General features: G+C 40.1%; 1 protein-coding gene across 10 annotated transcripts in view; it reads right to left on the bottom strand.

The window, feature by feature from the left end:
- Positions 1-1,093: 1,093 nt before the first annotated feature.
- Positions 1,094-14,370, bottom strand: part of LOC128027564 (rap guanine nucleotide exchange factor 2) — a 101,734-nt gene continuing 88,457 nt past the window's right edge. For 2 of the 10 annotated variants that reach the window (XM_052615286.1, XM_052615294.1), the window contains 15 exons: positions 13,920-14,196; positions 13,683-13,840; positions 13,256-13,270; positions 12,469-12,709; positions 11,962-12,348; positions 11,644-11,855; positions 11,236-11,359; positions 10,820-10,843; positions 9,614-9,837; positions 9,333-9,503; positions 9,093-9,242; positions 7,145-7,346; positions 6,279-6,730; positions 5,173-5,524; positions 1,094-3,348 (listed from right to left, as the gene is read on the bottom strand). In XM_052615286.1, coding sequence (XP_052471246.1) covers positions 5,199-5,524; positions 6,279-6,730; positions 7,145-7,346; positions 9,093-9,242; positions 9,333-9,503; positions 9,614-9,837; positions 10,820-10,843; positions 11,236-11,359; positions 11,644-11,855; positions 11,962-12,348; positions 12,469-12,709; positions 13,256-13,270; positions 13,683-13,840; positions 13,920-14,196 — 2,963 coding nt within the window. In that variant the 3' untranslated portion in view covers positions 1,094-3,348; positions 5,173-5,198. The remainder of the gene's footprint in view (positions 3,349-5,172; positions 5,525-6,278; positions 6,731-7,144; positions 7,347-9,092; positions 9,243-9,332; positions 9,504-9,613; positions 9,838-10,819; positions 10,844-11,235; positions 11,360-11,643; positions 11,856-11,961; positions 12,349-12,468; positions 12,710-13,255; positions 13,271-13,682; positions 13,841-13,919; positions 14,197-14,370) is intronic. The other 8 variants (XM_052615287.1, XM_052615285.1, XM_052615291.1 and 5 more) reach the window with 5 other exon arrangements.

A 14,370-nucleotide genomic window follows, 5' to 3' on the forward strand; every position in this document is an offset into this window, starting at 1 on the left:
CCTAAGAGGGGTATATTAGAAAAGACATTATATTTCCTTTATTATTATATCTTGTCACTATACCCTTTATAATATTATAAAGCATCAAATGGAATAGAAGTGGAGCTCAGGCATTCATTCTTTCACCCATTTTCAGGAAAAGGTGATTCATCGTCAACACGACAAAGCCAGCATCACGTCTTGGATTAATTCATGTGCACGGCTGAATGTTATTTCAAAGGCAAAGGAAACCTGTTGCAGAATTTAAATTACAATTGAACCTAATAATACCTAAAACCTTCAGGATTTTCATTCAATTCAAATTTACAGCAGATGTGGCATGAAACAAAATTTTATGGACTTTGCTTCATATCCACTTAGGTGCAATCTGTACATGCAATAGCAAATCAGATATGAAAAGTAATGGAAAGATGGAAGAGATCCAATATTTAATGCGAGACATAAGGGTTGCCATATTTCTTGACACACACAAAATACAAGTTTTATCTACAAAACTATCCTCTATAGCCATGATATAAAAAATAAAAAAGGTAATTGCGATCCTGAAATTCTGAGCTTTCATCCCACAATTCAGACAATGTTTTTCTCATAATTGAGACATTTTTTTCCTCTGAATTGCGAGATTCAGACTATGCCAGAATTGTGAGACATAAACTTCCAACTTTAAGAACTAAAAAGTCAATTTTTTTTTTGTCCAAGGCAGAATAACTGGACAACATACATACTGATATAAAATAGTGATTGAGAAAAACGTAAACCTTAACTATACAATAAAATGTACACGTATACATTTCAAGATTCATAACTGCATATTTATGCATTATTGCTTGCTCTTTGCCCATACCTCACCCCAAACCAGTTGTGAAGATCTGAACTCACCTGGACTAACCAAAGAATGGCTTTGACTTCTTGGGAGGAAGGTCCGATTTTCGCCTTGAGCCAGAACATCTAAAATGTGATTCTGTGATTAGGTTTTGCAGTGCATCATGGTCAGTAAATGTGGAATCACTGCGCACATGACCTAGTTTATCCTCTTTAGCTCATCAAAGCCTCTGAAGAAACACTGAAAAAGCAAACAGTGTTGAACAGCACATAGATACAGATCTCTTTTATTAACCCCAACATACACTTGTCAGTTAGAAAAGTATGAGATACACATTTCAAGTTACTTTCATGTCTTATCTTGTGCAAACACTAGATGGTGCCAGAGGGCATTAAAAACAATGTTTGAAAAAAAAAATAAAACAAAACAAAAAGCAATAATAATAATAATAATAATGTGCATTTAAAAACTATAAGTTGATTCTTTTTTCTTTTCTCGAATTTATTGATTCCCAGCTTCATATAAACTGGATGTTGAGGCATAAACATCATACATTTCTACAATTCAACAAAAATATAACCAATATTTACAATTATTGTATTAAAAATACAAAACAAAAATAAAGAAAAATAATAAGAACAAATACATACTCCACCAATTGTCTTTGTAAAAGACGTACAGGTAAAAGTAGTCGAAAAAAGAGAGAATCTTCACCAGCTAAATGTACACGTCTCACTTGACATCACATATCGAACAGAGTAGCAGAACAGCTACCTACTACTATTTACCTTGTTGTATTTATGCTTGTACAGTTTGTGCAACTTATTTTGCAAAACAAGCGACTCATCCTGGCTTGCCAAAATGTGAATATTTACTAAAAAAAAAAAAAAAAAAAAAAATGGGTAGAAGCAGATGGGCGATATAGTTATTGTAACAAATGTGTTATTAACAACTGTATCCGCAACCATTACAAAAAAACTGTGGGAGCCAAAAACAAACAAACATACAAGCAACTAGAGAAAAAAACTGAACAAAACATTGAAGTAGTGATGTTACAGAGCACAGTGGAAAACACTGCAAACTTATTTTTTCTTCTTTAGTCTGTTTCTAACTACTGATCAATGTGATCAGTTTAACTCAGTGTTTAAAATGAAAGAACAAGAGTGACGTGCTCCCATCGGTTCAGTTCTGCTCTGACTGACGGACTTCGGGTGGGTTTGTGTGTTCCCGGCCCACCGGAGTCTCAAAAGCAGGTTTCAGTTGAGTTCCTGTGAGTGATTGTGGAAGCTGTTTTGCAGCAGTGGTAGTTAGGTCAAGACCCACCCCCGGGAGAAACATGCATGACTTGAGCCCTCGTAAAGAAAAACTAAACATAAAAGCAACAATTTTTTTTTTTTTTACACACCTTCTTAATGGTTTCACTTAATGAGAGGAAGGAAGTAGCACCCTACAAGACGGCCTCGTTTGCCTGAGTAGCCTGCAGTTCTCACCTTAACCAACAGGGGGCAGATGATGTTGAGCAACAGCCACAGCAAACGCTTCATTAGCTTTCTGAAGCTGTAGAGGTACTGAACTGATAAAACCCACCTGCGTCATATCGAAGATGAGTGATTTTTGCTTGTTATAGCTGAGCTGATTCACTTTCAATGGACTTTGGCTCCTCGATTACCAAAACATTTTTTTTTTCAGGCTTTTGTTTTTGTATTGTTTGTTATGGGCATTTGCCCAAACCAGTCATACTTTCTTATAGCTCACAAACCCACTAAAAAGCCAAAAACCAATAAAATCAATCACTAAGGCTTCACTTAGCATCATTTCCTCTCATAAAACACCTTCCTTATTAAATCGGTGTGCTACGCAAGTCAGGAATCAATGAACTCCATTTGTAGTCATCCAGTAGAAGAGATGTCCTTCAAGTCGTGCTCCTGCAAATATAATACTGTTATATTGAACCACACAGATATGAGAGTTGTCGTCAGGACTGATGTCCAAAAGAAGGGTGGTAAATTGTACTCGAGCCTTCTTCGCCATCCAAACTGCATGTCCAGAATCGTGTGACTGAAATGTAGATTGTGTGCATCAGTTTACACCTTAAAAACAGTTAAAAAGTGCTGAAGGGAACTATTAAACGCGTCCATGTGACCTTTAAGTAGAAGGTAAGAGGGAATTGTCTGAAGATAACTGTTAACAGTAGTTTGTTTTTTGTGTGTGAATGTCAAAGCGTTGTGTTTTCAGTTCAGTTCAGTTCATTTTTTCCATTCTCCAAAGTGCCAAATAAATTATTTTTTTGCTCGCCTCCTTTCTTCACAGTATTTTTAGCATGCAGGGCATTAAACCCCCCATGATGCATTAAGGCAGGACAGGGAGATGAATCCATCGAGGAGGGAGAGAGGCAGTGCCGGTAAGATGTAGACTGGATGGTCTGTCTGTCTGTCTGACCTGTGAATGCCCGATATGGGCCATCAGTCAATGCAGCAGTGCAGCCCGAGTCGCCCCCTTTCAAACAGCGGACACCTGTTCATCCTCTGGAGGAAGAAGAGAGAATCACTGTGAGCATCATGGACACAATCACTTAAACACAAGCTCTGTTCCAAACCCGAGCGACATGTGAAAGTGAACTGTTATTGATGGCACATAATGTCATTTCTAATTACTGATTGTGTCAGCAAAAACTGTCTTTGGCGTCACAAACTCCACATGTCTTACACTGCATTTGCAGTAAACAGATGCAAGTGCAGTTTTGTGCATATTACATTTTTGGTAGTAATAGCACAAGCACCAAAACTGGAATAAAACTTGTATTGTCTTCTCCTGAACTGCTACCTAGCAAACAGTTGCCACTTGTATTGTAATCACACGAATACTCATGTTGATAGTGCAAGCACACCGCTGATTGGAACCAAATAGCGCAATGCAACAAAAAATAAATTACAGGTAGACTGGAACTGGTGTTCAAATTACACTAACCAACACAGTGTGAAAACAGCACCTGGACTGAAATAGTTGCTGACCTGAAAAGCCTCACAGGCAGCAACATGTTTACGTCATGAGACTCTACTAACCATAACTGTTAAACTAACAATTTGGCACTAAGCATGAAAAAAAAAAATACATGGCATAAAAAAGAAAATTTTTAATACGATGGAAATAGTTTTCAGTAGTGAATAAAATAAATAACTACCGTATTTTCCGGACTATAAGTCACACTTTTTTTCATAGTTTGGCTGGTACTGCGACTTATAGTCAGGTGCGACTTATTTATCAAAATTAATTTGACATGAACCAAGAGAAATGAACTAAGAGACATGAACCAAGAGAAAACATTACCGTCTACAGACGCCAGAGGGCGCTCAATGCTGCTCAGTGCTCCTGTAGTCTACACTACACACATAGAGCGCCCTCTCTCGGCTGTAGGCGGTAATGTTTTCTCTTGGTTCTTGGTTCTAAATAAATGCGACTTATAGTCCAGTGCGACTTATATATGTTTTTTCCTCATCATGACCTATTTTTGGACTGATGCGACTTTTACTCAGGTGCGACTTATAGGCCGAAAAATACGGTATATAAAATGTTATATGACATACATAGTTTAACAAAATAATTATATACAGGTGCTGGTCATAATTAAAAGAAATAAACATTTGAAATATATCAGTCTGTGTGTAATGAATTTCACTTTTTGAATGGAATTAGTGAAATAAATCAACTTTTTGATGATATTCTAATTATATGACCAGCACCTGTATATATATATCTGGGATTAACATGCCTAAAAAAGATTACATGTAAATGTTTGGTAGCATAGCTGTGCAATTTTGGATGTATAAAAAATGTCGTCAAGGGTAGGAAATGCACAGGGATTTGGAACAAAGTCATAGACATACCACTTAATATAAGGAAATAAAATATGCTCTGGCCGTACCTTACCAAAGACAAACATAAGACATGAAAGGCCACTACTGTGAAAATTAATAAAATGACAATTCCCCAATTCAGGATCTTTGTGCTGATAAGTACTAATGCTATTTCATGTGCTGCCCTGACAACACAAACATGACTTCAGGCTCTATCATGTGTTCAAGCATTTATGATGGCAGATCTAGTGATTTTCCTGTGAGCACTGATGGGTGAGAGCCAATACACACGGCAGAGCAGGGAGCAATGACTGGGATGTTACCAGGCGGGGGGCAGGCTGTCTCTGTGGCGACACATGCACTGTGTGAGATGCGTTGGTGGTTGGTGATGGTGGGCAGGTGAAGGAGCTGTCCTCCTGGCATGCAGAGCCGTGACTGGTGTATGGGAGTGTGAGCGTGTGAGTGTGGAAGTAACTGGAGTTTGGGATGTTTTACCTTCCCGTCGGGGTGGTGTATGTAACTCATGGCCTGGGGGGAACTGCTGTGTGTGGACCTCTCCTCCTTTGATCTCTGAGTTTGGGAGACAAGCACTCACCCTCCACTTCCACCCTCTCTGTCTCCTCGTCTTCTCGGCCCCGGGGATCCGGCGAGTGGATAGGTTTTCCCGCAGCTGGGGGCTGCTGGGAGTCGGGGGATTGTGAGACAAGACGGGAGCGCTGCAAGGCGGTGGTGTAGTCCGGCGGTCTCCTGCCCGCGTGAGCTGTGCCCTCGGTTACGTCCGTGATGGTCAGTGCGGTGTAGCCCGGCGGAGTAGGTGGAGGGTCCCGGTAACGGCCGTCCTTCCGTGCTGAGGGAGGAGACGGACACCACAGTTCCGTTTAATATCCGTAATGCTTCTCACACACGTGGACGGACACATGCAGACATGCACTAGATCAGGAAGGACCACTTTTGAAGGTAGTTTGTTGTCCTGTTCCACCTTGTAGTGTTCAACATGACCATTAAGTGATTTAAATGAGGGTGTCTCTATCCTTAAGGTTCATGTATTTGTCAAGCTGGAGCAGGGTTTCATTTTCAGATGTTAGTTTAATCACTGGGAATGTTTTTTTGCATGCAAAAATCATGACTTCAGCAGTTGAAAAATGTAAACACTCAACAAACAGGTTAGGACACATAATTTGATGTAGTTACTCTTAAAATAGTTACCCAAAAATGAAAATCTTTCCCCAACCAGATCTTTCAAGTAAAATAAAACTCAACCACGAATACTCACCAAGTTTGGCATCAAAGTATGATGTGCAAACTTCCATGAGGCATCATATACTTAATTTTCTGTGAATAACAGCTTTTTGCTTCCTGAAAGGACTTCATAAAGCTTAGCTCACAGGCTTTTTGGACTAATTTTATGATAAGTAACCATGGTTGCTATTAAATGTTAATGAATGGGGAAAGAAAGCTGTGTGATGCTTCTCATTGTAGTGTTAAATTAAAGTAAAAACATAATGCTCTGGATCAACATGAAGGTAAATAGTAAATATCAATAGAATATTCATTTTTGGGTGAACTATCTCTTTAAACCCGGGTCATGTGGCGACTCTTACTGATCACAGCTTTGGTGTTGCCTGCAGTGATGGGTGAGGGCCGTCGACTGTGCTGTCTGGACTCTTCTGAACCAGTGGAGGTGATGCTGCTGGTCTCTGGGTCTGTGGTCACATCCCTCCCTCCTCTTCGCTTGATAGTGCCCGTATCGCCCTCAGAGTCCTCGCCCCAACATGCTGCAGAGGATGAAGAGGAGCAGGCAGACGCCCAGCTTCCTCTGCTTCCCCAAAGCCCCGCACCCTCTGCAAGTGCTTCCCAGCTACGCCCCTGCTGCATGGTCTGAATGTTGTCATGAGAGCCACTGGAACATGAAGTCCAGCTGCCACGACCAGAATCAGCAGCATCGAGAGACACCCGGTCGCCCTGGTCCTGGGTAAGCTCCTCTGAGCTGGGGGAAGACAGCACAGTGGCACCCGCATACAGACCCCGACAGTCCTGCATTGATGAGCAAGACCTGAATAAAGAGAGGGTAGAAAGGTCCAGAAGGATTTAATTGTAACACTACATTGCCAGGACTAGGCCATGAAGGTCAACCAGTTGTCAAATAAAATACTTTTCCATTAGGGAGTTTGACAACTTAATATAGAATTGCTCTGAATTGTTCTGGTATTTCCAGTTTTGCTACATTTAACACTGTGCATGATTCAAAATAAATAGTTTCATATTTCTCAAGAATCCTGAATTCATTTTAATGTGCTCCGTGTATCTGCTTTTAAACACAAGAACATGTCTTATTTAAATACTGCTTGAGAAACATCCAAACGGGATCAGGTTAGCTCAAAATCAGCCAAATTAACCCAGACTGATTAATTGACTAGTTATTCAGGCAACATTCCAACTAGTTGAAAGAGTAATGGTAAGTGCTTACCCCAAGCTGTACTGGTCAGGATCAGCAGTAGCCCTGCGTTCTAGACGGTGGACACTGCCATGGCTTTCCCCAGCTACTCCTCCATATCGATGTCTGCGTTCATCTTGCCCCATGTCCAGGGAGGAGGTGCTCACCAGACTGGAGCGTGAGGAGATCTCACTGTGGCCAGAGTCTGACAGGTAGTCACCTGCTCTTCCATACCCTGGCAAACGAGTACACAGAACAACATGATCAGAAAACAGTTTGGCCTTAATATAGAGCCCTGTGGTACCCCATTCTATAACAGTCTCTTTTCACATAATTAGGTTTTGTTCCAGAACATAGTAAGCTAAATTCCTGCCATCCAAATATTTTAGAGTTACTTTTGAAAGGTATATTGGTGTGTGTCTTAAAATGCAGTATACAAGATTATGGAACAGAGCTATTGAATATTTGTCACTTATTGTATCAGTTCAAATTGCATTGCTGCATTTTGTAGTTGGAAACAATTGCACAATAGTTATTCATTTAACCAACTCATGGAAAATAAGCCTTCCTGTTTACATCATGATTAAATTAATGATACAATGATAGTGCAAGAAAGAAGAGTGTCAGAGAAGGTTAAACTCCTAAAAACTATGTTAATGGAAGAGCAAAGCATTACTTTAGAATCAAAACCCGCTTTCATAGATTAAATCATCAAAACTAGGCAGTTACTTCAGTAGCAAAGCCCTATAGTAAACACAGACATGTCTGGTTCACTATCCTTGTGGGGACTTTTATAATGTACAAACAATATTTTCTATCGACCTACAACTGCAAATCTGTATGATTTATAAGCTTCACACACACACACACACAGCTAGAGCAGTAGCCTGCCTCTGCCAGCTACAACAGGAGCAAATACACTGTCTTGACTTGGTGAGGGAGTTCACTTAAATGTCAGCGATTATGATATTTCTAAATGTATAAAACTATCAGTGGAACCTCCAGCTGACACTCTACTGTACAACACAATATACAAATAATGATATTTGATTACTAAAAAAAGTCTACAACACAAATGTCACTGATTATGTAAATTATCTAACCGAAAAAACAAAACATCTCATTGGCTGTGTCTCAAATTCAAGGAAAAAAAAACAACATCCCAAAAGGTCAAAGGTTTGGGTTCAGTAAATTTTTCTTTTCTTTTTTGTAACACGTTAAAATGTATTAAATATTAAAATATTCAAAAAGAAAACAGTAATAATGTTTCACAATATTTTCAGTGTATTTTTAATCAGATAAATGTAGCCTTGTTGAACATAAGAGACTTTTCAAACAGCTTTTTAAAAATCTTTTTGAGCCCAAGCTTTCAAATGGTATGATCATCAATTCTAATGAATGATGTTTTAGTAGGCAGTCCACAACATTTTGAGACACAGCAATAATGATGCTTGTGTGAACTCTCTCAGGTTAAATCTACATCCAGGACCTGTTACCTTTAGGTGACTTTCTACAGAAGGAGGAAAACCCCTTCATACTGTGGCTTCTTATAGATGCAATGGCTGAATACAGGGTAAAACAGGTAAACATTGAGAGACAGAAATGTTATGTGATGCAAATTCGAAAGGAGAGATGGAAAGTGGTTCATTTGTAACTTAACAGTAATGAAATCGGAGACAAGCAGCTTTCCAAGATGTTTTGTAAAAAAACTTAATCCTTGGCAGGATATGTCATATTCTATGTGTTATCTTTTTACCACTAGATGGCAGTCTCAAGATATTAAATCAGCCATGAAAACATGTTGGCACTGGGGGCGCCAGCGGGGCACATGCTGTCTGGCAATACATCTCACTGCATGCCCACCATAAGGCTCTGATTCCACAGTTCCTCAAGTCAATGGAGGAAAGTAAGTCAAGTGTGCGAAGACAAATTAACATAAAATTTGCAAAAAAAGCCATTGTGTGCCTGTCTGTATACTTACCTTTCTTAGGTGAGCTGTGAGGGGATGTGGGAGGAGAGGACATCTGTGAAGAGTTGTTGGAAACACTGTCCTCTGTCAGTTTCCTGTGTCTCTCTCCTGCCTCTTCTGAAAGGGACAGTATCTTTTTCAGAGACTGTGGTGAGCTTGTGCCTGTGCAAACACAATAAGATTCTTATGAGCACCAGTAATACACAATGTAGAAGCTGATCATGTTTAAGCTACATAAATGCGGAGTCTCACCAAATGGCGGCAAGTCTTTGACTGGCACTTTCTTGCGTGATGGGTAGAGGGCTACGGCAGGCACTTGAAGCGCCTGGGTGGCTTTCTGAAGCTGCTGGCGCTGGTGAATGGCGGCCCGTGCAACTATAGGAGAAGTGTCCGGTCTCTTCCTGTCCCCGGAACTCTTCGGCACTGTAATGATATTGTGAGGTAATTGCGTGCGTCGTTTTTCATCACATGCCACTGTTGTTTCCTGTGGATTCACCTATTTGTAATAGTGTGTGTGGTTGCACCCTACTCACATGTGTTGACTGAAGGCTCACACTGAATTGAGAGTGTCTGCAGGCTCTCCTCATTCGTCTCCAGGATGAGGTTGGACAGGTATTGTTTGACTTTGCGTGCCATCTGTGCGTCCTCGTACAGCTTCTTGGCATTGAGGAAGGAACTCCGTCTGACCCGCTTCTTGTGTCCGCCTGTCTGGGTTACATCCAGGACTGCCGCATTGGCACTGCCCTGGCTGAGTGACCTAAATGCACACACATATTACAGTTAAAGATGCAGGCTGACTTTAACAGTGGTAGTATGCTGATGAAGATGCAGTCTCTCTTTGACATGCGGTAAGTTGCATTCCTTGAAGCTTCAATCCAAACATTCCATGCATTTCACATTTCAGCCAATCAGGCAGTTAAAAAGTACAATAACTGATCATTAAAAAAGAAAAAAAAAGGATTGCATACATATATATATATATATATATATATATATATATATATATATATATATATATATATATATATATATATATATATATATATTTTTTTTTTTTTTTTTTTTTTTTTTTACATTTCTGGGCAAAAACCTTGGACAATTTTTTGTCAACCATTTAATTTGTTTAAAGGTGAAGTGTTTAGATTCTGCATCATTAGCATCATTAAAGTTTTGTATGTTAGGCTGGAATAGAACACAATTTTCAACTTAAAAAAGATCTTATAAATGGCTGTTTGAATTCACACACATATCACTTATCACATTTCATAAAATAATAAAGTTAAAACTATAGAAAATAATCAAAAAGACAAAAAAAAAAAAAAAAAAAACACTGCAAAAACTTTGTTGAAGACGTGCGGCTATGGTAAGTAGTTTAGCATGGAAGTGGCACATTAAATCACTTTTGCTAAAAATGGATCATGGGATATCAAATTAATAAATGTGCAGGAACCAAACAACTGTAAATAAATTCATGCATACTAGTGGAGTCACATTTGTGAAACATTCAAGATCTATGGTAATTATACAACAGAAATATTAAAATGTATTTAGAATGAGGTGAGTTTCTATAATGACCCTGAGTAGCAAAAGTGATGGTGGTCAAATGCTTGGATGGGATCCATCATAGCAGAAGCATTCTCAAATGAACCAGAAAAAGAAAAAAATTGAATGGTGAGGAGTCAGCCCAAAATAAAGGAGGGGCACACATGAGGTTAAAGGTGAGAGTTCACCTTACTCACCCTAAACTTCTCCATTTCTTCTTCCTGTAAGGGAGAGGCATGAATAGTGAAGTGTGGGGCAGAGAGGGTGGACAAAGAGAGAAATGTGGGAGAGAGAAAGCCCATGAGAGAAAAAGAGGGAGACACACTTAGATGAGGAGAAACAGACCAAGGGTACCAAGGTGAGGTGCACCAAAGACCAAAAGAGAGACACTAACTTCTCTGACAATAATGCAGACAGAATAACATAAAGAGTGGTTTAACTCATACGTAAATATCACTTTAACATGTCGAAAAAGCCTGTGTGTGAAAGCGTGAGGTGAGAGCTGTACACATCGCAGCGAGTGGGCACTAAAAGCAACTCAGTGATGTGAAGAGTACAGCCTGAAAGAAGGACAAAGAAGTCATTGTAGCACTCAAAACTGAAAGGCACTCACCTGGTTCTGAACATCAGAGCAGGGTCCATGTTTACCGCTGCCATTCTGCCTACGTGTCTGATCTCTTTAGCAATCATCCGCAGCTTCTCAAAGTTCACCAAACCATCTACCTTCGAGTCATTTCCTAGAGTGGACAATAAAGAAAAGGCTCATATCGTGCATTTTTATAGTTATTTTTTTCCCTTTAGGGTCAACTTAAAATGGTGAAGTTTGTGTTAAAGAAGTCATATTTTCATAATTGACTCTCAAAATGTAAAGTTTTTACAACTGTGCCTTTAAGACACAAACCTTTGAGAAAGGTATCAAGCCATTCTATCCAAAAGATATCGAGGAAAATGTACTTCAATAAAAAAGAAACATGTATTATATACTGTATGTCATCACCTACTCCGGCGAGGACTATCTTACCTTCATGCAGGAAGGTGAGATCCTTCTTGATTACAGGGAAAAGAGGGATGATGGGTGGCTGCAGATTCTGGCTGTTTAGAAGATTTCGGTACTTTGCCATATTCCTGGAGGGATCAAATAAATCTTGAAGATCACTAAACAGCTTCTCATATTTACTAGGCAACTTCTCCCATGTGCCTCTGAGTCTGGACACTGGTGCCAAGTTCAGACCGCTGGAAAAGACACAAAATGTCATTGTTACTTGGGAAAATATACATCATAAGTCTTCAGTTTAATACTTAATTTAAAAAAGTCTCTTAAAATAAAGACCACTTCTACCTGATGATGGCAAACATGGAGTTGAAGTTCTTGCACTCGCGGCAATGCAGTGCGATCTTAATGAAGTGCTTGATGATCTTCATGCGTTTGAGCTGGTTGGTCTCACGCACCACCTCCGTGGCCACCCAGAAGGTCTCCCGATTGATGGCCTCCTCAAAGAGCTTGAGGCTGGGGGGCCCGGTTAGACGAGTTTTCAGCTTAAAGAGGTCATCGATGTACTCGGTGGGCTCGATGGCACAGAACAGCTCAAAGGCACGCATGGACAGCTGGGTCGCCACTTCCACCGTGCTAAGCTGCAACAGGCTGATCTGACTCTCTCTTAGTAGTTCCTGGGCATCTTCATCCGAGCACAATGTCTCTGTCTCCATGTTGCTTTTCAGGTAGTACCTAAAGGTTTATCGGAGAATAAGCCAATGAGAGGAGAGGTCACCAGATGTTCTAAGTGGTTGGACACCAAAATACTTCAGAAAATTGATCAAAATGGCAAAAAGGGCTCAAAGGCAACACCTTCCACTGAGCTGGATCCTGTCGGCCAGTTTGGAGAGTTGTTCAGGGAGTCGCCGCTGCTTGATGACACCCTCAGGAGTGACTGACACCTCACACAATGAATATGCTTCAGGGGCAGCAGTCAAGGCAAACTCTCGGATGGCCTGAGCTACGACCTCTTTTGCTGTGGTGTCCTTCCCAATCATGAGGTATCGACTTTGCTGGTCTGCCTTGAACACTCTCAGTACCTGGTCTGACATGTCTGAAGAACAGAGGAATGGCTTAAGCCCACACACTTAACCCATTCATTGACCAACATCAAGGTGGAAAACCACTTATAATGTGTTACCCATGATAATTTTGAACTTGTGTCACTTTCACACTTTGGTATGTTTGAATAAGTCAGAATCTAAACTGGAGTTTCGGACAGTCAAGAAGTGATCACATCTTGAATCTAAAAACCAATAATCAGTAACTTTTTTTTTAATTATTATTATTATTAAGTTATACAATTTTAAACAAGCAAGCAAATCAACTTACAAACTTACAATCAATCTCACACCGAAACAAAACCTCTATTGTGAAAGTGACGTGAATCAGTGAACAACAACCAATCAATTTAACTAAAGAACTTTGATGAAGCCCACCAAATGCACAGTTTACAGATTGAGACCTGATTGACTACCACCAAAATTTGTTGTAGATAGATCAAAGTCAAGACGAAGCAAAGAAGTGCCCTGAAGAACATTTTGATTAAGGAAATGAAAGTAGTTGAGAAACTTCTAAGAAAACAAAATCAAATACTTACTTATAGGAACTGCTTCTGAAAGAGGACATTCAGGACAGCATGAGCATCTTATTAAATATGCATGCACTGAGATTAAACTTGGGTGAAAGGTTCTGCCATAAAGGTAAGTGCACAGAAAGACATTGCAAGAATATGTTTAAACTATCCTTGCAAAGATCTCTACTATCTTTATTTACTGACACTTAGTCTGTTCTCTCTTAAGAAGAATGTCAAACCTAGTAGAACAAATTCCTGAATATAATGATTACTGGCTAAACCCTATCCCTAAGGTAATGGTGGAGTTGATAAGAACGCTGTTCACCCCTTAAGACCAAGTCTCAACCTAACCCTAACACGAGAGTGGTTGACTAGATTGTTGTTCCAGAACCAACATGGATGCAGATGCAGTAAAATGTCTTTCTTTGCTAAACCACATTAAGTGTCTTACCAGGCTGGTTGTTGAAGTCAAGTATGCGATGGTGTGATTGCAATAGGTCAGGGTTGCTCGATGAAAGGTTTCCACTGACAGGAAGAGCAGGAGGGATCTGCTTTGACTGCTTTAGCCCAACAATACTGTCATCCTGGGACTGTCCCACACCAACCTCACTGTGAACAAACCTGAAGAGTTATACACTGCAGTGGACCAAATCACCAAGATAGCTTTCATGTATGAACCACAGCTTACTTGTAAGGTTTGGGTGGAAGAATACTGGTTAGTGTCTTGTCGAAGATCTTCTTCAGCTTGTTTCTGCCACCCACGGTGTTGGCCTTGGCTTTCTTACTAGCTTTCTCAAGACCCATGACCTGCTCCACATCCACAGCCAGGTCAGGGATGGAGTAGCGGCTGGCTTTCTTAATGTCCCCGATTTTGGGGATGTGAGGTGCCCCGTTTTTCCTGTCTGGCTCCTCCTCCAGTTCTTGCTCCTGGTCCTGGTCAGGCCTGGCCAGTAGCTCCTTAAACACTAAAAGCAGGGAACACAGCACAGAGAAGATGAGTATTAATAATCCCATCTGACATTATCAAGGAACAAACAGCCTTCCAAAATCAACTACAGCTACATTTACCCCTACTGCAAGACGGAAAGAGAGCTGACTGGCAATTTTCAAATGAAGCATTGGATCTAAATAACAGTCTG

The sequence above is a fragment of the Carassius gibelio genome, chromosome A14, assembly GCF_023724105.1.
Source record: "Carassius gibelio isolate Cgi1373 ecotype wild population from Czech Republic chromosome A14, carGib1.2-hapl.c, whole genome shotgun sequence".
Taxonomy (NCBI): domain Eukaryota; kingdom Metazoa; phylum Chordata; class Actinopteri; order Cypriniformes; family Cyprinidae; genus Carassius; species Carassius gibelio.